General features: G+C 42.7%; 3 protein-coding genes and 1 long non-coding RNA gene across 13 annotated transcripts in view; 2 read left to right on the forward strand and 2 right to left on the reverse strand.

Annotated features, from left to right (window-relative positions):
* The window catches only part of patj (PATJ crumbs cell polarity complex component), an 87,420-nt gene extending 79,068 nt beyond the window's left edge, over positions 1–8,352 (forward strand). For 3 of the 8 annotated variants that reach the window (XM_078108005.1, XM_078108007.1, XM_078108006.1), the window contains 5 exons: positions 40–162; positions 266–388; positions 3,093–3,196; positions 3,302–3,425; positions 4,590–8,352. In XM_078108005.1, coding sequence (XP_077964131.1) covers positions 40–162; positions 266–388; positions 3,093–3,196; positions 3,302–3,425; positions 4,590–4,736 — 621 coding nt within the window. In that variant the 3' untranslated portion in view covers positions 4,737–8,352. The remainder of the gene's footprint in view (positions 1–39; positions 163–265; positions 389–3,092; positions 3,197–3,301; positions 3,426–4,589) is intronic. The other 5 variants (XM_040183929.2, XM_040183930.2, XM_040183934.2 and 2 more) reach the window with 3 other exon arrangements.
* Positions 8,353–8,976: 624 nt separating this feature from the next.
* LOC120823711 (uncharacterized) lies at positions 8,977–12,644 on the reverse strand. 3 transcript variants are annotated; one of them, XM_078108010.1, is made up of 6 exons: positions 11,761–12,255; positions 11,173–11,201; positions 10,589–10,710; positions 9,983–10,063; positions 9,596–9,655; positions 8,977–9,513 (listed from the first exon to the last, which is right to left on the reverse strand). In XM_078108010.1, exons 1-6 carry the CDS (start codon positions 11,825–11,827, stop codon positions 9,441–9,443), a joined length of 432 nt encoding a protein of 143 aa, XP_077964136.1. In that variant the 5' UTR covers positions 11,828–12,255; the 3' UTR covers positions 8,977–9,440. The 3 variants fall into 3 exon arrangements, with proteins under 3 accessions (XP_077964136.1, XP_077964138.1, XP_077964137.1); XM_078108012.1 differs by lacking the exon at positions 11,173–11,201 and having other exon boundaries at positions 11,761–11,914; XM_078108011.1 differs by lacking the exon at positions 11,173–11,201 and having other exon boundaries at positions 9,177–9,513; positions 10,589–10,715; positions 11,761–12,644.
* nwd1 (NACHT and WD repeat domain containing 1) lies at positions 12,588–24,607 on the reverse strand. Its single transcript, XM_040183936.2, has 19 exons — positions 24,410–24,607; positions 23,719–23,804; positions 23,471–23,587; positions 22,732–23,086; positions 21,341–22,652; positions 20,018–20,221; positions 19,671–19,824; positions 19,155–19,272; positions 18,117–18,281; positions 17,739–17,936; positions 17,226–17,348; positions 16,956–17,155; positions 16,258–16,533; positions 15,547–15,637; positions 15,165–15,313; positions 14,642–14,915; positions 13,973–14,526; positions 13,569–13,674; positions 12,588–13,238 (listed from the first exon to the last, which is right to left on the reverse strand). Exons 1-19 carry the CDS (start codon positions 24,555–24,557, stop codon positions 12,925–12,927), a joined length of 4,944 nt encoding a protein of 1,647 aa, XP_040039870.2. The 5' UTR covers positions 24,558–24,607; the 3' UTR covers positions 12,588–12,924.
* On the forward strand, positions 13,522–15,468 carry LOC144411413 (uncharacterized). Its single transcript, XR_013468572.1, has 3 exons — positions 13,522–13,690; positions 13,997–14,565; positions 14,659–15,468. It is a non-coding gene; the product is annotated as an uncharacterized LOC144411413 (long non-coding RNA).
* Positions 24,608–26,387: the final 1,780 nt, after the last annotated feature.

Raw genomic sequence — 26,387 nt, forward strand, 5'->3', positions numbered from 1 at the left:
CTTCACCTCAAGCAAGTGTCCCCTCTCTCCCCCCCTCAGAGAGTCAGCGACTCCCTCGGCGTGAGTATAGCAGGGGGGAAGGGCAGCCCGCTGGGGGACATCCCCATCTTCATTGCTATGATTCAGGCCAACGGGGTTGCGGCGAAGACGCGCCGGCTCAAGGTAGTCCGCCACGCGTTGTTGTGTGCTTTCATACCGTCACGAATGGTGCGGCCCCCGCGGTTCCCGCGTCACAGCGAGTCACCACCGTGAGTGAATAAAGCAGACGTGTCTGTGTGTTCAGGTGGGCGACAGGATCGTCAGTATTAACAGTCAGTCCGTGGACGGTCTGTCGCACGGCGACGTCGTCGCCATGCTGAAGGGCAGCTACGGAAACATCAGCCTGCAGGTAACTGTGCCAGTGGTGCACCATTTCTAACGCGACCAATCGGGTGAAACCCTGTCAGCCCCCTTCAGGCCCCGGTGCCGCTAAGCGTTGAACAATCCGACATTCAATATTGAACTTTGCATTCTCAGTTATGTCAAAGTTACTTTGGGGAAACTGGGAAGTGTAAGTTTATATGCTTGAGTTAGAAGTTGTGTGTCGTTTTGTATAATGGTTATATTATCTGACTGTACTTCCGTACGGGGAAGTGACATCTCGGAAACGCCTTGAGATGATTTCTTTAAATTTAGTTTGGCGAAAATCACTGTTACCTCACAAAACACATTCATGGCCACTCATTTAAATGCAGAGATTTCAATTTCACACAAATGTCTGTCAGGATAAAATGATGGTGTTGACATCTTGGACAGACGTGGATGTGAACTGAATGGTTGGAGGAGGCATACAACCTCCCAGTTTGCTGATGTTGGCCATGGGGTGAATTTATTAATCCTGATGCACTGTAGTAATTAATTGTGTTGGTCTGTGAGCAGTATGATGTCACCTGGACACTTTTAGTGGTGTAAAGAAAGTAAAAACGTGTACTCAGTAACTGAACATCTACGGTTTGAGCTTGAACAGTAAAACACACATGAGAAGATTTTTAAATACAATAACTTGATTATGGATCTAATTGGGCTTTTGCAAAAGTTAGACGTGTAGTTCTATTTCATCTTTCATGAATCCTTCATGGCAGTGTTTTACACTGAATATCTTCCGTCTCACGCAAGCGCAGGTCGACAAAGTCACTTATGACCTTCACGGTCCCTAAGTTCCCGTATCATTCTGAGATCAGGTCTTTTTCATCTTCTCACGTTGCAGGCTTGCCATCGTGGTAACGTACCCTTGAATCGTAGATTAGAGTGAGTAGTGGCGCTTGTTGCCTGTAGCCTTGAGACCACCGCTCAGCTGCGTGTATATCGACCTCCGGAGCCTGCGAATCATGCTCGGCTGTCACCTCGTGGCCTCACACAGCTTTCGCGAAATGTACTTATGCGCTCACAGACCAACCAACCTATCAAGCTTTCACAGTTTGGTCCTCCCGTAGGAGATGGGAAATCTAGGCTGCTGTGCCTACTGAGGGCTCTCACAGCTTCTGTGGAGGCCCCCGCGGCCACATGACGGTCACAACAGCTCTTTGTCAGCTGCGGTGGGCCGAAGAAGCAGCGCCTATCTAACTGGTTAGCTGAGGCCATCGCCTACGCATACAGGTCGACTCTGCTGCGACACGAGGAGTGTCTCAAGTCATGGGCAGCCCTGAGAGATGGACCCTGAGAAGACGTATGGGCTGAGGCTCCTCTTCGTGAGCTGTAGGAGGAAGGTACTAAGGGTCCCTCGTGGCTCTTGGTCTAAGACATCCAGTGTGAAACAATTACGGAGATCAATGCGGGCAAAGTACAACGGAAAGGTCCTTGTGTAACTACGGTTCTATTAATCCTGGATGACCGCCAGAGTTCTGGGTCACTAGGAATCCCATCAACTCCCAAGAATGACACTTAGATCGTTGAGGTCATCCAAAGGGACTCAAACCTGCGCTTGTGCAAGATGGACAATATGGAGTGTGGAACACTGCCTCTGGCAAATTTAGGACCATGGTTACATTCTTAACTTATGTTTTATGACTGCAAAGTTGATGGGTCCTAACATTGTTTCCAATTCCCCCCCCACTCTCAGGACCCCCCCCAGCTTCGTCTGGTAGCTCTTTGGAGGTAATCAACCCCTGGCAGCACATAGGGCATTCATGTCTAATCATGTATCCTAAAAACAACAACAACAATCTGTCAAAGAAGACATTTAACCAGTACTTTTATTCTTGACTTAACTACAGGTTTTTGACTTCTGTTGGGTTATTGGTACTGGTTGAGTAAAGGATCTGAATATCTCCTCCCCTGGTTGTTACATCAACAGAATCAATTTAATGATCAAAACTCCTCATGGTGTAAGACAGTAAGTAACTGCTGGTGTGTGTGTGTGTATTTGTATTTTATCAGTGTAGTCCAGCAGGCTGACTGTTGCATGCTGGGAGTGCGATATCAGCAGCAGTAAGCAGGATTAATGAAGCTTCATCCGTCTGCAGCGGAGAGACCGATAAGAGACTTTATATTTGGCCGTTTGCCCAAAGGCTGTGAGGCAGCTGGTCCACTGTCTGTTATATAATCAGGTGTTCTAACTGGCTCTGTTTTAGTTTGATGACTTCCGTGAGTTAGTCGGAAAAGTATTAATCATTTAGTATTTAACTTCCATAAAGCAGTTGTTGCGAGAGGCAGATTTATAAGAGCCTGAGTGGCTTCAAGGGTTAATTGTTTACGATGTAGAATTTACTGTAATCTCATTTAGTTTTTTTGACATTCTTGTTTTCCTTGTTCCTTCCTTGTTCCTTGTTTCATTGACTACTTGGAACTATTGGGAGGAACATCTGCTCGGCATTCTTAGAATTAGTGTTTCCCCGACCGTTGTGTTGGTGTTTTTTTACGTGTCGCATCCCGATGGACAGACGCCGTGCGTGCACACACGGGTCAGCCCGCTGCCACCAGCAACAGAGACAATGTCTGTGTCTGACCGTCTCCCCCCCCGTCATGAGAGCGCCATGAAATCAATAAAAATGAAATCAATTGAATTCAGTGGAAGCAACTGAGCCGCTCTCCCTGCGTGTGTCTGCCTCTCTCAGGTGGTAGCAGACACCAACATCGGCGCCATCGCCACTCAGGTGGAATGTTTGTCCAGCACCTCCAGTCTGTCGGCCGCCACTGAGACACACAGAGCAGAGCCAGAGTGGGTGTACACACACACACACACACACACACACACACACACACACACACACCTACGACAGGTGCCGCCTATATAGATCTGACTCCTTTCTGTCTTCTTCTTCAGGGGTCCTCGGCCCTGCAGCATCAGTCTGCAGAAAGGCTCCGAGGGACTCGGCTTCAGCATCGTCGGAGGATTTGGCAGTCCTCACGGAGACCTGCCGATCTACGTCAAGACCGTCTTCAGCAAGGTCAGAACAGGCTAGCAGTTTCCATCTGCTTCCAGTGTTTATGCTAAGCTAGGCCAAACAAGTCTGCATAACGAGAGTCCTTCAGATCCATATCTGTGTTTTCAGTTAATAGTATTCAGTCACTGATGAGAGGGAAATAAATCATCATGCTAACTTGTGTGGACTGTGCTGCTGCCTCTTGGACATCATCATCATAAATGAGAATTGGTTCTCAATTGATTTTACCTGGTTAAATAAAGGTCAAACAAATCAAATCAAACAATTGGCTATTGAATTCAGTCAAATGTCATTGGCATATCGTACCTTATTGTGATTGTGTATTTGTTAAATGTTCAGATTGAAGTCATTATAAAACAACAACATTTAGCAAGTCTGAAGTCGTATGTTAGATGTATATAGAAGATATCTAGCATGCTAGCGTTTGTCAGTAAGCTACAACGGTGTCAGTTAGGGGCTGTAAATATAACGTCAACAATGTGTATCTACCTAAGAACTAGTCTGTTCAACTCATTAAACTACCGCTCAGGGCTACGTTTAGACTTAAGGACAGATGCTGCATTGATTCCTGGTTCCTAATGTTGAGCTAATATTATTATAATGTTATTATGGGTCTCCGTTGAATCCCTGAGTACTAATTAGTATGTGTTGTTACACAGAAGGGTTGCTTTTACTTCAGATTGGATGATTGGTTTTGGTAGATGCTAACTATCTCAGGCTGTGATTTAGACGGAGAACCAGAGGATTTATCATTGCTGTGAATCTTAAATTGTACAAGGTGAAGGTAGTCCTGTGTGTTTGTTAGGTGTACCCTGGTATAATACACTCATAAACTGCACTAAATACTTTATTAGCATTAGAATGAGGCAGGCTAGTTTGAACTAATGAATGGGTGCTGCTCTAATCTTTAGCACGCAATTTAGCCGTTCTTCTTCTTCTTTTTCTTCTTCTTCTTCTTCTTGATCAGGTGAGGAGAGTCAAATTGGCTCACTCACTCAAAACAGACTTTTTCCCTCCCACTAATTGAATCTCCAAGTTGAATGAATAAATAATAGATGGCGGCTGTGTGTGTGTGTGTGTGTGTGTGTGTGTGTGTGTGTGTGTGTGTGTGTGTGTGTGTGTGTGTGTGTGTGTGTGTGTGTGTGTGTGTGTGTGTGTGTGTTTCAGGGCGCAGCGGCGGTGGATGGCCGCCTGAAGCGCGGCGACCAGATCCTGTCTGTGAACGGAGAGAGTCTGCAGGGAGCGACACACGAGCAGGCGGTCGCCATCCTGAAGAAACAAAGAGGAAGCGTCGCGCTGGACGTCCTGTCATAAAACACACAAAACTTGCATGCAGACACACAGGCATATGAAAACAGATTCTTGTGACTTGTGACTAGATTCTTGTGGATCGTGAACTCTGAACATTCCAACATTAAAAAAGACAGAGCTTCAGATATCAAATGCAACATGCATTTGCACACACACACACAAACCTCCTGTGGGGTGAAACCGGTACCTGCTGAAAAATAAAATAGAAAGAGAATTAGAGTTTTTCCACCTTGGTGTAGGGCCACAGGTGGGGTCACGTGATACATAGATGTGGTCATGACAAACATCTGATGAATGGATTTGTTGGGCTGGGATCATGGCATTAAGGTTGAGAAACTCTGTGACTAGAAACTCTATTAAATGAGAAAATTGTCTCAAATCAAATAACTGTCAATATGGAGTCATGGTGGAGTGGCTTTGTCGCCGGCCTGCACTAGTTAATGCGTTCAGACACACACACACACACACAGAGCAGACGGGTTTGTTTTCTTGATCTTAATCCAGAGGAACAAGAAGCACGTGTTTGTTCTCCAACACTGCTGCTTAGCAACTTCTCTCTGGTAAAAGAGCAGCAGTTCATTATGAATGTGGAAAGCACAGGAGAGGACGGTGGGTGAACTGTAACACTTCTGTTCGGGTTCAACAAATTGGCAGGACTGTGCAGTTTCAAACACCTAACAGGTAACAGTTGGATTTTCTAAAACAAATGGGAAATGTAATATTAATTCAGTTAAACAATCAACCCTAAACATTGTCTGTTTAAGACTCCCATGTAAGTACATGGCACATTTGTGGAAATATGCTCATTTTTGTATAACAAATTACACACATTCATGGGATGGTTTTTTCCTATGGTTCCTTGTTTTCAATATTTAGTGCCATTTATTATTATTTTTTAACTTCAATTTGCAGAAATTGGATTAAACCATCAAAAACAACACATCCGACTGAAAACATGTTGGGCTTTAAGTGAAGGCTGTACTAGGAGGTGTAGACCGGTTCCCACATTATTAAAAAAAAACGTAAATCAAAACCTATAATAATTGGAAGGAATTAACCGTAAAACAAATTATGAATCCATAATAGACTATATTAAAAAGTTCCTTCATAACAGAGACTCAGTCGTTTGTTGAAACATTTTACACAATGTACACACATTATTATTATTTAAAGTAGGAAAGTCTGTTAAAGTTTCCTATTTAGTTTTTTATATAGTTTCATCATTCAACACAAACATTTTCAAAGTTTGAATAACCTGTACGCACACATTTCTCTCCATATTGACCATGTTAATCACACATGTGTCTCCATGGAGATGAATCTCAGGGCCTGGTGGGCTTGGAGACCCCGTGTCGCCACCGGCAACAGATAGTGTCTTCCACATGATTTGAATCATGGAGAGAAAATCTTAAAATTGTGTCTACGTGGAGATTTGAATTATAAAAGGCTTTATAGAAGCAGGTGTGAATAAGAGGGACAGACTGACATTTTGTAAAACTATTGTCCTCAAACAGACCAGTTCAGTCTCTTCAGGAGAAGGTTAGCATAGCTTAGCACAAAGGCTGTATGCAGGAGGGAAATACACCCTAAACACCTCCAATCCGATTTAAATGTTCAGCTTATTACGCCTTTTAGCAGTTGAAATTGACCAGGTTGACCGCAGACCTGCAGCAACTAATAGTTCATACTGGGTTTTTCTGCATGGATCAAAGAGTTGAAAATATCTTCAAAGACACGTCTTTACATATTTTTATCTTAAATTAAAAATGGTATTTTTGAAACTAAAAAATAACGGATGTTAAGAACTTTTAAGTGTTTTGTGTACCTCTTTGAAAAAACTAATTCCATGCAGGATTTGCAACACAAATTTGACCCATTAGGTTAAATGAACGCTTTGGTCATCCTTGTAAAAACAGGGTCGTCCCTGCTCGTTACATTGTGAGAGATTGGTAAAAATATATTTTTTTTTTCAAAAGTGGGGATTTTGACATCACCGACCAAAGGAAACACTTAAACACATTAAACATTTGACTGATTGTGGAGGCTTAATATGACCCTTTAACGATTCATAAGACGACGTTGAACACAGGACGGTGGGAGAAGGTGTAAGACGTTGGCATGCTAACATCGGCTATGTCAGCTAGCTTAACAACATTTACACCTCTGTTTGTGGCTGTACACCGTTAGTACCAACTAGTTTGTGAGCTGGTTTAACTTCCGTAAACATCGCCAGTGAAAACCCTCGACACTCACAAACAAGTCAAAAACTTAGCGTGAATTTACAACTTTTGTAACGTTAAGAGCTCGATAGCAAACCTGAAAAGAGCGGCCTTCGTTTGGAGGGGGACCAGAGGATTTACCAACATGTCAGGCTGTTGCTTTCGATTAGTTTTGTGTCTGCAGAGCTTTGCTGAAGTTTATTAGGATTCCACAGTTTAACTCTTTTCAGATATTTAAATATGTAATTGAGACTTTGTGCTGAGCAGGATCCTGTACCTGAAACATATCGATCCACTGCAAAATACTTTGTTAAGCATGTTTTTGTCATAATCACTCTTAATTTTTTATCTGAAGATATCAGAGTAGATGAACTGTAATTTATTTTTGTGATCTCACTATAAATAGCAATGTTATTTGTTTTTAATCAATGCAATATGTTTGTGCCAGTGTCTGAAGCTTTGCTTTGCCTTCACACAGGACTCGTTCAGAGTCGCTGCCAAAAAACAGCTGAAGTTGCACTTTATTTCACATATTTACTTGATACGGTTTCCTGGAAAGAAATATATAATTCAGTACTATTGACTATTGCGAGTAAATAGAGGGATATTCCAGTCCGAGCATAATGGATTGAAAATTATTAGTGTGAGCTGCTTTTTAAAGGTGTTATTCCTTTAAAATACAACTTCTACAATTATGAGGACATTGAGTTGACAAGTGGGAAGTAAGAATGAAACATTTTGTTTTTGGCTGAATTTGTTGACATTTACTCTTATTGGCACTATTATTCTGGATGAGCTGGATTAGCTGCTCCGGTTAGCAGTGTAACACTGTGATACTGTAGAAAACTTAAAAACATGATTATTCTCAGGCAAGTTCTGCGTGGATTTCAGAGGATTAATGGATGTTTATTTTGAATGAACATTGGAGGGAAGTGGATTCTCTTTCTGTATCTCGCCTCCCCTTCAGCACCTGCCCCCCTCCTGAGGCTTTTGTCTTTCTGTTGTCCGTGTCCCGCTCAACGTCTTATCCTGTCGTCACCATGGTTACAATGTCCTTCAAAGATGAGTTACATTGCCGTGCAGCTTGCATACCTGGCCTCCTCCTGTAATGTTGATCTGTTGTCTTGTTGAGGCGTTTTGAGTTACTCAGTGATGATGAACCATGTTATAGTTCTTGGTAAAGGCGATGCAGGACAGTGGAAGCTATTTTATGAAAATAAACACGCTTTTCCTCACGTTGTTCCAGTGCAGATGCTAACTTCCCTTTAAAGCGTTCAACAGTCTCTCATTCCTTTGCGAGCATTCAGCAGGTTCTCACAATACTGATATTTTTTTATTTATAAAGCTTATTTTAAAAATTTCATGCTGCAAAAATGGATAAATAAAACTTGAAATTCTGACTTTAGATGTTCCGCTGCAGTTTTTGTATTTAAAATAATTTGAATGTCCTGTGGTTTGGATTGTTGACACAAAGTACCCCACCGAAGCAGGATCTCGAGTGCAACTCCAATAGCAATACATGAGGCGAATGGTTATTGCATAAAGAAAATCTGACATTTCTGATAAGTTTTGAAAAAAAATGTTTCCTGGGGTCCTCTTGGTATTTGGGATGTTTTACAGAACATCTGTCAGCGCCTTATGCTGAAAAAACTCCGACAATGGCCGACAAGTCAAACCGTCTGCTGACATTTACTCTCGCAGATCAGATGTCATTTACAGACACATCTGATCTAGATTACTGTGCAGTCGGGCTCTGACGTGTTCAGAGATTACATTTTGAAGAAAGAGCAGAAACTGCAGACCTTGCACAAAATAAACAACAAATGATTAAAGTGTTCAAAAAGAATCTCCAGACCCATCAGTCTGTCACCCGATGCCCCCAAACATCTAACCGATGTTAACTGTGATGTGATGACGGCCGGTGGGAGAAATGTTGACGATTATTCTTCTATCTGCTCTGATGTCCACTATGTTTGATTTGGCAAAAACCTTCTGTTTTATTCAAATGTAAAGAGAGTACAATACACTTTGCTGGAGTCTTTTATATATTAATTATAATCTGGTGATCAGGGGTCAACTCAATGAACCGTCAAGGAGGCGCTACGACTGCTATTACAGACACCTGAACTAACATTTTTTGTAAAAATGGGCGAGTTCCGGCAGAGTGTAATTATTAATCACAAGTCATTCTTTCATTGATCAGTAACAAGAACCCACACAGCAGTTTGTAAGGAACGATAACTTATTCATCAGATCACAGGATAGACAGTTTTATAATGACGCATTTTATGCTTACTGATATAAGTTGAATAAAAAAAATAATAAATTCTGATTCCCAGCTTCACCCACCAGAGAGAACAGATACGACAAAACTAAGACGACATTCATCAAGAAAAACATCATTAAATGGGATTTTTGTTCCATAGAAAAGAATTTTGTCCTGAGTCTGTGGGGACGATGTTCAGACAACAGGATCACTGCGGGACGGTCACATGGAGGTAACTTTGTCTTCAGTGCCGTCCATCACCAGGTTGTCGTAAGCATTCATGTCGTCTTTGCTCCTGATGAACAAACAAAACGTATTTATCAGTGTTGGAAGAAGTACTGAGTTACTGCAGCAGAAACGTTTGTGCGTTTTCCTACCGGACCATGTCCAGAGTGCTCTCATAGGTGTTTTCTGTCTCTCCCACCACGGTCTTCACCCTAATGACACATGCACGTTACTTACATATCTTTCTTTTAGTCAGTGAACAATCCGAAAATGAAGATTTTCATCTCAAAGCCAGAATGTTCAAGAGTGCCCTTCAACAAAAACTGAAACATTTCCACCTGACACCAAAAAGAGTATAAACTAAAATGTATACTTACATATATGAATTGTTTTGATTAATATTTCTGCATGTTGGATTTGAAGTTCTAAATATCCTGTTATCTAGTTTATTCAACAGAAATGAATCATATTCTATCAGATCATCCCATTTGAGAGAGAGACTATAAAGTATTTTGTTATATTAAGTTTAGTTTTCTTACCTGACCGTGCCAGGACTGCTCTCATAGATATTTTTGTTTACAAATTCATCTTCTCCCACCAACTCCACGGTGACCTCCTCCCTGCTGGCAAACAAACTTAATTAAGACTTTTTTTTATTCAAAATATGTTTACCTAAGTATCAGAAAGTCAAGATTTTGAGAACAAACCTAGAATTCTCAATAGTCTTCATACTATGTACTACATTATTTTGCCAGTTTAATGGGATTGAAAACGGAGGATTTGGGCTTTAGCTCAACAAATGGCTGTGGTTTAATTTACTGTGTACCAATGAAAGCATATTTTTAAATAAATATTTGGTTAATTGACTTTCGAAAGTTTTGTATGTAAATGGAAACTTGCAAACTCCAAATTTTGGAGGTTTAGTAGTTTAGTAATATAAAGATGATTGTAAGTACCAATTACTCCTTTTTAAACCCAGCTTACCAAACCATCAAAACACAGGTATGGCTTATTTAAAATAGTAAATGTATTTATTGTAATTGTGGATTTTATATTTAATTAAAACAAGTTATATGTACTCAGCAATGTGTCTAATTCACTCTATTGTACAAATGATGAATGCACAAAACATAACGTTGCATGACCTCCGTGGCTCCTCACACCAGGCCTTCTTCACCAGGAAGCCGACAAAGGCGAGGAAGAGGAAGCCGGAGACGGCGATGATCCCGGTGAGCCACTGAGGCAGCGCGCGCTCCTGCATCTTAGCCTGAGCTGCGACACAGACACACAGGTCAGAGGTCGTTCAAACTCCTAAATGTGGTTTTATTCAAATGCCTGCTTCAAGGTGCACGTCCCTGTGACCCCAACACTAAAAATTAGAAAAAAGTCTGATACCCTGTGACATGCAGGGAAATAGAAATACTCCCTTAAACATGGGATTCAATTAGAGAGCTGGAATGTATTTCACAAGGTGTGTCTCTTTTTCATAACCGCAATGGTTAATGGTATTAACAGGATTATAAAGGTGCTTCCTTGAACACATATTCTTATCACCAATTGATTTTTCAATAAATCCCCCAAAAACATTTAAATTGAACGAGATTCACTTTCCACTGAAACAAAGCAGAGAAAAGTTGAAAACTTAAAGTAATTGTATTATTCTTGAACTAAAACAATGATTTGGTAAATGGACTTAAATGGGTAACTTTATCAACGTCAAACAACTCACATCTCCATCATCGGTTCTTTGATTTAGTTCTTGCAACATGAAAAAAAACAATTAAATGTTTATTAGTTATACGTTTGAGTCAAAAGCTTAGACACACTATCATTGAAAAAGTAAAAGTATATTTACTGAAGTACTATTTTAAGGTACTTTTACTTTACTGTTGCAGCTGCAACATTGAAGTGATGAACACACTAATGCATCAATAAATACAATCAGAAATATAGTTTGATATACCATTGTGCATTACAAGTATTTTGACTTTTGGTACTTTAAGTATAATTTGGTGGTAAAACCTTTGTTCTTTTTCTAATATTATTTTGGATTCCAGACTTTTGATTGTAAAGGATTATTTAGACACTGTAGCATTGAGTCTCCTGCGAGTTCTGAGTACTTCATAGCTGATAGTAAATTGATATATAAAAAAAAAATATATATATATATATTTATTTGGGTTTTGGACAATTTTTGAATACTGATCTGTGACATTTTACAGAGACAAGAGTTAATAAACATGTTTCATAGAATCAATGACCTACTGTGAGAAGTATAACTATTATTTGTTGTCAGCACAGTTGAAACAGCTCGTACCTCCCTGGGCCGCCACCGCTGCCGCGCTCAGCAACAAACAGGAAACCGCAGCGTAGAGTTTTCCCATCGCTGCCTCTCGCTCTGATGGAAACAAAAAGGTAAAGTACCACAGGAGGGAATAAGCAGACGCCTCAGACGTTGAGTTAAAACTTGTGAAACCAACAGCAGAGTGGGTCGCTGCTTCATTCGTCCTGTAAATGGTTAACTCAAACTACAGACTTTGCCTCCGTGTTTATGGCCCAGTCGTGTTTGTGTTTGCTCTCAGGTGGACCAGCTGTCTGTCACACTGCTGCTGTTCTTGTGGTTTGATGAAGGGTTAAAACCTGCAGAGTGGACTGCACAAAAATAATATTGTCTAAATACTAGCAAATGATTAGATATAAATTTATTAAACTGTCTATGATCATTTTCTGATACCAAAAGCCAAAGTGTAACCGAACAATTACCTTCCCGACATTTACTACAAAGAGCTTTTTCTGCTTTATTATTACCAATCGGTCAGAGATTTTTTGAATTAAATCATCCATCTGAATTATACCCAAAATAAGACTGGGGGCTTTTATCCTTTGGATAATTATTTGCTTCTTCATGGAGTTTGACTGAAGCCTTGTTTTGGATTTTCCATTATTAGCTAGTTAGGTATCTTAGAAACTAATTTGCTAGCTGGACATGCTAACATGAACATTCCTCGTAACAGATACATTCACATCATAGTTCATAGGGCTCCTCCGTAGTTTCTCCATGTGTTGCAGCGGGATGTGCGGCCGTAGTGTCACAAACCAACATCAGCGGTGATCATCACTAATGATCAACACAACAACACTCACCGCCTGTTGTCTTCATGGAGGACAGCAGGTGGGGTCACTGTCGGTTCCACTGCAGCAGCTCCTGTGTCCATCTCTGTTCTGCACTCACTACAGCTATACTTATATTTTTAACAAAATAGTGCTAAATTGTGTAAGCGTGTACATGACCAGAAAAACTAATGAATGCATTTTAACACATTGTTATAAAATACATGTTCTATATCTAAACATTCATGATTCATTTATGTATATTATTCATGTTCACTAACTGGTTACAACTTCACTATAAACATTTTCACTCGTTGTCTTTTGAAAACTCCCGAGAGCCTGCAGGCCCCTGGAGTTTGGCCCCGGCGTTCTACAGGATGAGGCAGGCCGACGAGGGTTTCTCTCTCAGCCGGCCCACGAGGTCCAGGTTGAACAGGGCCGGGTTGTAGTGCTCCAGGTCGGATCCGGGCCTCTGCTGGACCGGCTGGCCGGTCTTCTCCCGGGAGGTGATCCGGTACCGGGCCTTGACGTTCCTCAGAGGGTTGTAATCCGGACTGACGTGCTCCGGGCAGCGAAACTCCTCCCTGATGACGCAGCCTTGCTGAGACAACGCCACGAAGCCGCTCCTGACCGTCACCATCCTGACGACGGGGGAGTAGACGTATTGGACGTACAGCAGGTCTCCTGATGGGAAGTATTTTGAATGCATCAATATGGAAATAATCCAAAGGAAAAGTGCCATACTCATACTTCATTAATTAATATTCTTAATCATATTTATTACCTTATTTTGGTATCAGCTAATTGGACCAACATCACTTTTGCTTATGATCTCTGGTGATAACAGGTAATAAACTGCCTTTTGTTTTCTCAAGATAACGATTTGAATGTCTTATCGCATAAAGTGTATTTTTTTCTTGAGAAAAGCCTCTGGGCTCAGTAGTGGAAAACCTTTCTGTTGAAATAGAAATAGTTGAAAAGTTGGGAACGCTGCCTCGGTAGACCAGAACGTACCCGTAGCGACATCCCAGACTTTGACCGTTCGGTCCTGAGATCCAGTGAAGACGAACTGATCGCTCTCAGAGAAAGCAGCGGAGAGGACGCCCTCGAAGAAGAAACCCTGATCAGCAACGTTGGTACATTGTCATTTTGTGGAATAATAACGTCATCTCATTTAAAGATAAATAATAGTTAACTATTAATGTACAAAATACTACTATAACCTCATCTGTGAAGCAGGCCTGCTTGCTGAAACTTAATGATGAAATATAAATTAATCTACTGTGGAATATTACCAACCATTAAGTATATATACACCGTTACAGTCAAACGTTTGGACACATGTATACACATTTTTATATACCGGTATGTATATGTATGTAAAGAAATGTAAAGTATCGAGTGGGGAAAACATCCACCTTGTACTCCATGGTGTGGTCCAGGACCAGTGGGCTCAGGCTCCACAGCCTCAGGACGGCGTCCTCGGAGCCCACCAGTGCTCGGGTCCCCCAGTTACTGACCGTCACGCAAGTGACTCGGCCGCGATGAGCCTCCAGATCCGAGCTGCTGCCGTTGCAGAAGTCGTGGAACCGGACTTCCCCGCAGCTCGTCCCGTACAGCAGCCTGCGGTCGGACAGCAGGGCCATGGAGGACAGTGGGGCGTGGAGGAGCGACAGGGGGAGCCGCTGCAAGGGTCCCTCCACCGCGGGGAAGCTGTCCCTGGTGGTGATCTCGAACAAGCAAATGGAGTCCTCGTAGGCCACGGCCATGTGCTTCTCCTGGGAGCTGACGGCCAGGCAGAGCACCCTGGAGAGGCTCTCCGGAGGGGGGAGGCACAGCGTCTCCTGGGGCAGGGCCAAGGGGTAGATGAGGACGGTGCCGGTGTTCAGGCCGCAGAACAGCAGCCGTTTGTTTTGAGCCAACTCCAGACAGCAGACCTCGGCAGAGACCGCCAATCGCTCCGATAGACACCCTGTAGGGAGACCCGAGAGGAGGGTTACGAGCCTCCAAGGTGCTTTCAGAACTCCAACTGGATTCCCACAATGCCCGTCTCTTTGTCTGCGCTCTAACTTTGTATCAGAAGTGACCTGTGTTGTTGTTCCAGCTGATGACCTCCGTTTGGTTCTGCTGCCGGACGTAAAAAACTCGGTCTGAATCTTTGGCGACAACGACGTGGGCGCAGCCAGCAGGGATGTGGGCGACGGGCTTGTGGTCGGTGTCGTACTTCAGATTCCACAGATGGACGCCGGCAGCTGCCGTCGAGGCTGACACCACGAAGCCGTAATAAAGCACAACAGAAGTGACGGGGGCGTCTGAACCACACAGAGTGTCCAACAACGCACCAGTGGTCACCGACCAGATCTGACAGAAAAGGTTTATGCAGAATATTACTGTAATATTACAGTAGTAAAATATATTATGATGTATTCCAACTGTAAGTGTTTACTGCCAAGCATTTGGACAATATCCTACTGCAAGACTACAAGAAGGATTCTACTATGAGCACAATCTTTTGCTGTGAAGCTACAGGAGAGCTTTTATTTTGAAGCAGTTGCTAGCACATCACATCTCTACTCTACCATTTACATGCATTTTATCTTAGTCCGTTACTCGTATGAGTTGGTCAGCAGCTCCCGAGACGAGCAGTCGGCAGTCCGAAGACACACAGCCGGACAAAACGTTGTCGTCGTGTTGGAGGTCGAGGAACCTGTCCACAGAGTCTCGGTTGATGTTAAAGAGACTCAGAGTCCGCTCACTTCCTGCAGAAGACACAAACAGTGATCGGCTGGACCACAAGAACCTTTTCTTTCTCACTGTGATCACATGCACATTTCACTTTCAACGCAAAGTAACATGCGGAGTAAGGTTTTTATGAAATCATTTTATGAATAAATCCTGTATTATTTATTATGAACATGGATTAATCAACTACACAAACAATTTTTTTAATAGTTTAAGAAACATTGACCCGCTTTCAATAATACAGTCAGACCTGCTATTAGTATTTTTTCATCTTCAGTGACAGAAAGCAAAGAGGGAACCAGAGGAAACGGGACGGCTGTCTGCTTCTCCGTTGTGGAAATCTGCGAGCAGGACGGCAGACATCGTCATAATCAGTTTTTATTGTGTACAGCAGATTAAAAATGACTGGTGTTTTTTTTTTCTCTATTGAATATAAAGTTAATCTGTTTGGATTGGCTTTCCCTTACAGGGTAGTTTTGGATGTGACCTACAAACAGCAGTTGAGAAAGTGTTCTGATTGTTTACTTCAGCCAAAGTACTATTCCCACAATGTAAAATGACTCTTACAAGTAAACATACCTTATTTAAGGTTGTAAATAATCAATTTAAAGTATTAAAATAAACCCTGTGACTGTTATAACATTATAAACGTATTATTACTTATGCATTATTGAAAATACTTTATTTTACTGTTGTAGTACTGGTAGAGCTCATCTTGTGCAACTGGCTTATTTAAATTATGAAGTATTCGTTTTTCCATTAAATTCCATTTGTGAAGCTGGAGCACAAAAAAAAAAAATACTCTAAACCGTTTTATAATATTCTAAAATATGCCATCGTAAAAACATGTTTTTCAATTAGGGAATTCAATACAAGATATGCATTTTTATGGATGTTAAGGACCAAACTATTGTAAAACGATATTTTTACATAAAAATAAAGCAATTAATGAAATATATACCTGATGAAGAAATCCTTCTTTAGAAACCACAAACACCTTCCCACGTTTGGGTAATGTAACAGATTTCACAGGAGTTAAACTTCTCTGTGGGCTTGAGTCCGGCTGAGTCTCAACAGTTTGACTCTCATTAACAGGGTGGGAGATTCTGACCAGACCAGAGTCACCAAGACGAACCACCGCTGCGCCCAAAACTCCCAGAACCATCGAGCCGTCATCCTCATCGTCACTGCTGCTGAGGAGGAGGAGCTCAGCTCCGGTCGGCTTCCACATCTTCACCTGCAGCAGCAACAACAACGAGACCCTCTAGACCCAAAGCTGCCCACTGGCAGATCAATGTCAGCTGTGGTAAAAGAAGTAGACCTAGTAGCTGTAGCTGTAATAGTAGTGACAGTAACTGCAGTGGATAATAAAGCAGCCATACAGCTAGATGTCATTTAGTGTTGATATTGCCGTGTTTCAGTGTACCAATCAGATGTCTTGAGAGTCAGTCACTCAGCAAGCTTTAAGAATGTCTCCGTAGACTCTACAGTCCACATCTCAGTCTACATCTCAACGGTAGTCGTGTTTCCTTAACTTGATTATATAGATGCATTTCAGACCCAGTTAAAAGTTCCCCACAGCTACTTGAATATCAGTACTAGCCTGGAGTCGAGTGTATATGTTGTACCGTTAGTACTTGCAGTAGTAACAGGTAGTACCTGTGTCCTGGTGTAAACACAGATCAGCTCTTCAGACAGGTGGAGGAATACTGAGGAAGGGGTGGAGTCAACTGGCACCGCCTCCTGGATGCACAGCTGCTGTTGGCCGTCTATCAGGCTCCACCTCCTCAGAGAACCGTCAGCAGCCAATGAGAAGCAGTGGGCGGCGATGCCAACCACTTTGACGGACAGAACTGCACCTACGCAGATTATTGTCGTCACCGGTAGCATTATTTGATACATGATATTCTTTAATAAACGCAGACTGACCGGTGTGTCCCAGCAGTGAGTGTACGAGCCTCTGGTCAGCGAGGCTCCAGACCGCCACCGTCCCATCTTCTGAGCCTGCAACCAGAAGCCCCGCCTCCACACTGACGTGTACACAGAGCACACCTGAAGACACAATGACACATGTCATTACATGTAGAACCTGTGATGCTACACATGTTCCACCTTACTCACTTTGATGTTTCTTCTGACCAAAGTTGTTTAATTATGTTCTATCAATTTAATTATAATGCAAACCATAATGATATAAATATGAAGGAAAAAGAATAAATATATATCCATTGAAAAAGTATCACTCATCAACTAGTATAGTTTTTGTATTGAAGTAAACAGACAGTGGTTGGAAACTTTAATCTACAATTCTACATACGATTGATTCTAATAATTTTTGACGTTAAAATTAAAAAAAGTATTTTTAATTTGATATGAAAACGTCCAAAAATCCAGCTCTGCTTTATCTAAGTTGACTTAGATAAACAACTCAATATTTCTGACCTCCCAGCAGTCCAGTCAGAGTGTGTTGTAGCGCCCCCCCTGGCTGCTGCAGGAAACTGCACTTAGGAATGAGGACGGGCTCGGGACACATCAGTAGGCTCTCCTCACATTGACTACACAGCTGACCAATCACAGAGGAGAAAGGCCTCGCCAAGGAGAAGAGTCTGGCCAGCAGCTCAGCGTAAAAGAGGAACGGTTCTAGAGCCAGAGAGAAAAAAACAATGACTGTGTTTGTATCATAAAAACCCTTCATTACCTTATTGTTTAACTTGCTCCTTCCGAAAGTCACCCTTTTTGGTTTAGAAAACCTTTTGGGTCCAAAAAGCTAAATTCTAGAGGACACATTGTATATTAACACAGTGAGACAGGATAACTGACCCATGTGACCGTCCAGGAAGTCCAAACTGGATTTGATCAGGACCAGGGTGTCTCGGATGAGTCGGGTCTCAGTGCAGTCCATGTACTGAGAGCACTGGTCCAGGTCCCGGATCACACTGGACACCCCGCACACCCTCATCTTACAGTACAGCCACTCAGCACTGCCTGGAAAACAGTAGCGCTGTTTCATTATAATTGATCGATTGACTGAACTGGTTTGTATAAACTTAACTAAACAACACATTTTAGAAACAATACTCAAACTTGAAATAATAAAAGACAAAACATTTTTTTAATATTCATTTCTACATTATTCAAAACACTTTCAAATCTATTCTATTTTAGGACTTAAATGAAAATAAATGAATACATAAAATTTAAATTAAGAAGAAAACAAACCAATTCTGTAAAATAAATGATAAATAAAATATCAAAAATCAAAACATTTTATCATAGCAGTGACTGAAAAGGGATTCTTTAAATATAACTAACACTGACATTAAATCAACCAATCACGTGGTAGCTTTTGGAAATGTAGACATGTGCGAGACAATACATCTCAATTCAATTCATTTTATTTTGTATAGCCCAAAATCACAAATGACTAATTTGCCTCAGGGGGCTTTACAGTCGGTACACATGTGACATCTTCTGTTCCGAAAAGCCTCACACAGTCCAAAAAATGGAAAACCCTTCCATGGGGAAAAAAGGGAAGAAACCTTAGGGAGAACGTCAGAGGAGGGATCCCACTCCCGGGATGGACAGACTACAATGTGTACAGAATGAGCAATGTAAAAGATGTGTAATACATTCAACTCCTATGACAGAAATGAAATATTGTGAGTAGTAAGCCAGGCGTCCTGCACAACCACCATCAGATAGAACCACCATCCACAGAAGCCGGTGGGGATCTGCTGAAGTTCAACCCAAGTATCAAAACAGGAAAGAAAGGGGAGTTAAGTGCCTTTGCACGTGTTTGTCGGTACCAGAGGTTCTGCTTCGAGCATTTCAGAAACTGCACATCTTCCTAAATCTTACCAATGACTTCCTGTCGCAGCTCCTCCCACAGACCAGCATGCAGCAGGTGATGGGGCAGCTCCTCAAGTTTCCTGATGTTGGCCAATCCTGGAGCAAACCACAAGGGTTGAGGCGGGACCTTTGTAGTAATTCACACCATACAGCTAATCAGAATACAGCACCAACAGACAGGTGTCCAGTAATGCAGCTGAAGGACAGGTGTGTCAGGTCCTGTGAATACTATCACGTTTGGAAGCCTCTACTATGGACACATTGCTTCAAGGTGTATTTGACTCTAAAGGGAATATCATTTATCAAATAAAAATGATGCAGTGTTGAAGAATACTTTAAACTAGAGATTGAGACCATAAATCTGTTTACAAGGTTCACTGAGGGAATAAATCATTTTCTCAAAGACCATCTGTCTTGTTTATGGGTCTCTGATGGCGATTACAAACAAGCACATTCAAGACACTTTTGCAGCGGCTTCACTCTCCAGAACCGGTGGCTACTTGCTCGGTGCTGTGTACTCTGTACCTTTCTGTCAGATAGCAGCAGCGAGAGGCCCGGCAGAGCAACCGGCTTAAGTTTACCCGACCACCGACCCAGGAAGTACTCCGCCAGGATCTTGAGTTTCTGCCCGCGACGCTGTGACGTCAGATACCGAGCTGAAACTGCCTCGCACAGATGTCTACACACACAAACACACACACATTTCTCCCACATCTTATTTTTGACCTGTGTGATCATTTATTTTGGTATACAGATACATAAATATACTCCATTTAGTTTTTAATATCACCCAAATTAGTGGTGGGAAACTATTAAAATGTAATAGTAACGCGTTAACTAATATAAATATATAATTTGTGCTTTTTCTTTACCGGTTGTTGAAGGCAATGGTGGCGACTCCGCTTGTCCAGCGCTCTTCCAGCTGATCCTGGAGGTCCCGTCTGAGACGAGCCCAGAGGAGAGGAGGCAGCCGGATCAACGAGGGGGACGGAGGAAGGGAGTACCTGTACACCTCACACACGATGTCATCATCCAGGGACATGAGGTCACGCAGTTCAGCCTCCAGCAAACCTCCCCTGAGGAGTCAGAAGATGGGGTTGTTTTTGTTGTTGAGCCTTGAAATGTTCCACCTTGTGGATAATTTCATGTTAAATAGTTACATCATCGCTTTTGTTATCTTTTAGTACGAACACTTGTGGCTTCACGATTCAGTCAAACAATAACTAATATTAAGGCTTTTTCAACTTGAATCATTTTGTCTTTTTTACAAAAGTTACATAGAGAAACAAGCACCATTTTAAATGTATAAATTATAGTGTTCCAACAACCCCTTGTTGCTAATTATTTTAGATATTTTCAGGTTTTATTCAGATACATAATGTAGATTACTTCTTTTCAAGGATGTTACTCTGATAATATAATAATCGAAATATTATTATTCTGGACAAAGTGGACTCACTTTAGCTTGAGGATTGAGCACTCTTTGTTTGCAGAAAGTTATTAGTTCTCACCACGAAGAAGTAGCATCACCGTTCTATCAAAAGAACTACATTCCTGCTGAATACTTTGCTCTACAAATAAACCTGTACTTTTTAACAAGCCCTACACAAATAAAGAAGTGTAGCGTTGTGGAAAGGTTGCTAACTAGCACTAGCATACATTACCACCACTTACTGTCTATAGACTGTATTTAAGTGGAAGTAACCCAGTGGACTGCTGTCCTAAAGCCTCCCGTTTGCCAATCTTTGTTTTTAAATTCAGTTAAATACAACACTGAATGTGACATTCAGTAAAAAACGTAATATTATAATAACGAATGACTTTAATAATTCAAATAAAATGTTTAAAAAATGTTTTGGATGAAGCGAAAACACTGCGAAAGGGTTAACTTTGAAAGACAAAAAGAAGGACAGCACCATGGTAGCGACTTGAGGTCCATCCTACTGGAACATAATTTACTAAATGAACATCACGCTGTGATGAAGAATACTTGAAACTAGCAATTGACACCATCAATTTATGTTTACAAGGTTCATTGAGACGTGGAAGCATCCTGTCATAGACTTCTATCAGATCTGACTTATTTTTATGACCCTCGTGGACATTGATAAAAATGCAGGTTTAAGGTACTTCTGCATGGATTTGCCATTTCGAAGCCGGAGGTGGCTGCCTGGTTACACAAGGGACCTCCTCACCTTGCCAGAGTGATGTACCCTAAAGCCCCGCCCACCAGCTCCTTCCCATGTTTCTCCTCCAGCATCAAGAAGAGCCGTGACATCATTTCCTGTGTGTTGGGCCCCAGGTGCGTTGCCGTGAGAAGGGTGAAGGACGTCCAGCGTTTGGCTGCAGACAGAATCAGTGTGAGGTGCAGAGGACTGCCGGTCTGCTCGAAGACCTGCAGCACGCCGTCGCTTTGCGCGGGGGTCAAAGTTCGCTGAGAAGCTAGCAGGTACGACTCCATCATCTGTTTTCCTTCGTCTCGAGACAAACGATCCACTTCAAAGAAACTAGCCAAACTCTTCAATTTCAACCGCATGTTAGCAAATACCTCACTGTTGGTTTCCATGGAAACTATAAGGTGGACGTTGGGTGGGAGGTCGGCGGGCATCCAGTGGAGTTTATGAGCATGATGTTGGTCCGAGAGCTGGTCCACAGCATCTAAGATGATGAGCAGAGTGTCCCCCTGGTCGGAAACCTTGGTGAGGACGTCCCAGAAGAACGGGAGCAACTCCAGGTGCGTGTTGGCTGTCGGGTGTGAGGGTGGAGCCAAACCACAAGCCAGACATATCTGAAAGCAGACGCCGCGGAGGACGTGATCGATGTCGGGTCTCTGAGGATGGCGATCGGACAGCAGCCTGATCACCACCACCACCCCGGCTTCAAAAACGCTACGCATCTCCTGCGCCACTTTACACAGCAGAGCCGTCTTCCCCATCCCAGCGTCCCCGTGCACCACCAGCGGGCTGTGGTGGACGTTGGTCGACTCCCACATGGCGCAGCAGAGCTTACCCAGGAGACCCTCCCTGCCGTGAAGACTTCTGCACAGCTTGGTGCTCATGGTGGCGTGCCGTAGAACTTCCTCAACCACCCAATCGGAGATTTCCTCCCTTTCTTCCTCAATGTTCCCCCAGAGCCTTCTCCGCCTGCCCACCACCGGTGAATTGACCACTGCTTCGATGCGGACCTTCATCTGCGAGACAAACTGCTCGCAGATGGCGTCCAGGTACTGGGCGTGCTCTTTGCGCATGGGGTCGATGCTTCCCTTGTTGAGCTCCACGCAGTGCAAGTTGAGGATCTCCTTCCGCGTTGCGTAGAGGCGGGACTTGAGAGAGGCAAGGAGTCCCTGAACCTCTTTGTCCAGAAGCCCGTCCCCTCTCAGGTCCAAGTACTTGGCAAAACGTTTGGGACCGTCCTTCCCTCTCTGGCTGGGAATCTCTCGCACGAAGAGCAGAGCCGACTGTTCGCTGCTGTCCTTCCACAAACCCTGCTCAAACTCTTGTGCCGTGACTGCGGAAAAGAAGGTAGCCACCGTCAAATTTCACAAAAACCTTTGAGACAAAGACACGCCGCGGACGACATATCTGACCTGATGTGAAGTAGAGTTGTTTCTGCTCTTCTGTGATGTCACCGGCTGCCTCAGCATCTGTGGCGGCAGAGCGAAGAAGCTGCAGCACTTGAGTCTCTGTGAGGCGCCAAGAGAGGAGGTTTTCGTCACGCTGCGAGCCGCTCTCAGGTCGGAGGTCGCTGTAGTGGGGGAAGTGAGTTGTGATTGGCTGAAGAATGTAAGTGGGCGGGACCGCATTGTTGTCTTTTAAGAACCACTTGTTCAGCTGCTTGACGCCGTCGGGACTTTTGGAGAGTTTGGACAAAAGGACTTCAAACTGTTTCTCCGGTATGACGCGAGGAAGAGTCCGGTGGCCGTACCGGTTCCCCAGCAAAGCCTTTGGAGGCCAGACGGAGTAAAGAGAAGAGCAAAAATGAGCTAATATATAGTCCTGTATCACATGCATCTATTTCACTTTCACCCTAATAGAAACATCTCTTTAAAAAAGAGCCATAGAATAAATCCGTTAAATTGGACAGAATGTTGGCTTCAATTCAATTACGCGTTTTTTGTTTTTCCAGGTCTTGTGAGGTTATTTTCCACATATTTACTGGATGTGTTGATGTAGCAGCTACAGCCACATGATAAAAGAGGAAATAAATGGGTACCATTTATTTCAAAGAATTGGATCAAACCACAGTGTTCAAACAAACTAATCCAGCTTGTTTCTTTCCACAGAAAATGTTACGGTAACAGTAAATGTGTAAAAAGGGAGACTCACAATGAAAGCTGGACCGGCTGAAATCCTTTGACAGCTCTTGATCTCCTGCAGGAAGATCTCGCAGACCTCATGGTCTCCGAAAGAGTCACTTCGAATCCCCCAACACAGATCCACCACCTGAACAGGAAGTGACCTCGCTGATCAACGAGCAGGTACCGCACGCACAGTACATGCACTTTATACATCATATTATCAGTTGCTGGGTTCATTTCTTCTTCGGGCTTGAATATTTACATTCCATAACTGACCTCAAACACCATCCCCAGACTGCGACAGAAAGCAAGGACCTCTGGGTAAGCTTTCTCCAGCAGGGCTTTCCTCTCGCTGCTCATATCTGACCGGAGGAGATAACAAGCTTCAAGCTAAATCGTTAGGTAGAGATTTTGATACTGTTCTTCATAATAAAAATTTGCAAAAATATGTCAAATATTTCTTTTACTTGTCTTGATTACAAAAGATCTCATGGTAATAATGAGCTCTTTTCTGATAAGATACTTTCTTAAAATGTCAAGCTAGTAGCTCATAATTACTTGAAACATGAAATGTCTTTTAGTTAAATACATTGTGCCAAGTGTATCACCTTTTTGTATCTCTTTAGCTTTAGAATGAGTACATGTCTCATTCTGTCTCATTCAACAGTCTACTACTACAAAAGTGTACAAATGTTAGTTCTCGTCCGCTCCGCAGATTGATACATTTACGAGTACAAACCTTTATTTTCACACAGTTTTAAGAGGCATGGTGCCACAACATCAGCGCAGATGTTTTACCTTTATCAAAGCAGGAAAAGCTACGGTGAAAAGCATAGGTGTCCATAACTATAATAATAATAATAATAATAACAACATGTGGTGCACAATAGCAGAAAGCCCTGGAACGGGCTCACCTGTGAAGGACACAGCCATGGGTGGTATTAGTGAACATAAACAGTGACCTGACCGGTGAAGGTGGAGCTGACGAACACTCGGATCATGTTGGAGCCGTTCTCCGTCCTCTGAGCTCCATCTATTCGTCCTGTCAGGACGTCCTGCAGGCTGACGTCTCCTCCTCCTCCTCCACCTCCTGCTGCTGCTGGATGCTCTGCCATGGTTTTAGTCTTTTCCTTCTTCTCCTCCTGACTTATCAAGACGTCTGGTCTCCCCCTCCTCTGCTCAGCCGCTCTTCAGCCCGTTTTGTTTCCCTCAGAGAATTTTCTCCACGACAACCGGTTCTCCCACCTGAGCGGTAGTTTCACCTGCAGCGGGTGCGACTGTAGTCAGTTCTACTCGCAGGTTTCTAATGAAGAGATAAGACTGGAACATTGTTTTATCATCGCTGCTGGTATTCATAGCATGCAGACCAAAGTAATACGACGATGTAGAAATGTTCTATAACAAGTCCTGAATTGAAAATGTTCTCATGTACAGTTATCATTAAATCAATTTATTAAGCACATGTGTACAAAATGATCTTCAATTTAAATTTTGAATTAAACTTTTCTTGTTATATCTTGGTTGGTTAATAGGTTGGTAAAGAAGGGTGCAGGAATGACCAATGGGATTTTTCAAAAATGTCTTGGTGATGAACACCATTTTGATTATTCTTTTAAGAATTGATATAATAACTAGAAGTAAAAATCCTGAGGCTTGGCTATAAAAGAACTATATTGGTTTTTACACTGATGATCTGTCCTACCACTGTAAATGACCTGAATTAGCTTTATCTTTAACCAGACTATTTCAAATCATCTAATCAACTGTATTACAGTTCATACTGCGTTTTCATTGAGCTGTAACTAATAATGATGTTGGGTTTGCAGAGACGTTGTCAGTTTGCTAGTTTGTGTAAGCTTATGGGTCTTGGCGTCTTGCTTACACTTGCTTCTCTCAATGCTAAGCTAGGCTAGGTCCTTTATCCCAGCAGTCAGAATTTTTAGTGAACACCTTTTAAATATAGTTTTCAGATTTGAATGTCTTTCTGTTAATCATGTACATACAGTACATCCGGAAAGTATTCACAGCGCTTCACTTTTTCCACATTTTGTTATGTTACAGCCTTATTCCAAAATGGATTAAATTCATTATTTTCCTCAACAAAAAAAAAAAATGGAACGAAAACCTCACATGTACATAAGTATTCACAACCTTTGCTCAATACTTTGTTGAAGCACCTTTGGCAGCAATTACAGCCTCAAGTCTTCTTGGGTATGATTCCACAAGCGTGGCACACCTATTTCTGGGCAGTTTCTCCAATTCTTCTTTGCAGAACCTCTCAAGTTCCATCAGGTTGGATGGGGAGAGTCGGTGCACAGCCATTTTCAGATCTCTCCAGGGATGTTCAATCGGGTTCAAGTCAGGGCTCTGGCTGGGCCACTCAAGGACATTCAGAGTTGTGCCGAAGCCACTCCTTTGTTATCTTGGCTGTGTGCTTCGGGTCGTTGTCCTGTTGGAAGATGAACGTCGCCCCAGTCTGAGGTCCAGAGCGCTTTGGAGCATGTTTTCATCGAGGATGTCGCTGTACATTGCTGCATTCATCTTTCCTTCAATCCTGACTCGTCTCCCAGTTCCTCCCGCTGAAAAACATCCCCACAGCATGATGCTGCCTCCACCATGCTTCACTGTAGGGATGGTATTGGCCAGGTGATGACCAGTGCCTGGTTTCCTCCAGACATGTAACTTGGCATTCAGGCCAAAGAGCTCAATCTTTGTTTCATCAGACCAGAGAATTTAGTTTCTCATGGTCTGAGAGTCCTTCAGGCGGGCTGTCATGTGCTTTTTACTGAGGAGTGGCTTCCGTCTGGCCACTCTACCAAACAGGCCTGATTTGTGGAGTGCTGCAGAGATGGTTGTCCTTCTGGAAGGTTCTCCTCTCTTCATAGAACAACGCTGGAGCGCTGTCAGAGTGACCATCGGGTTCCTGGTCACCTCCCTGACGAAGG

This window comes from Gasterosteus aculeatus, chromosome 8 (genome assembly GCF_964276395.1).
Source record: "Gasterosteus aculeatus chromosome 8, fGasAcu3.hap1.1, whole genome shotgun sequence".
NCBI lineage: Eukaryota > Metazoa > Chordata > Actinopteri > Perciformes > Gasterosteidae > Gasterosteus > Gasterosteus aculeatus.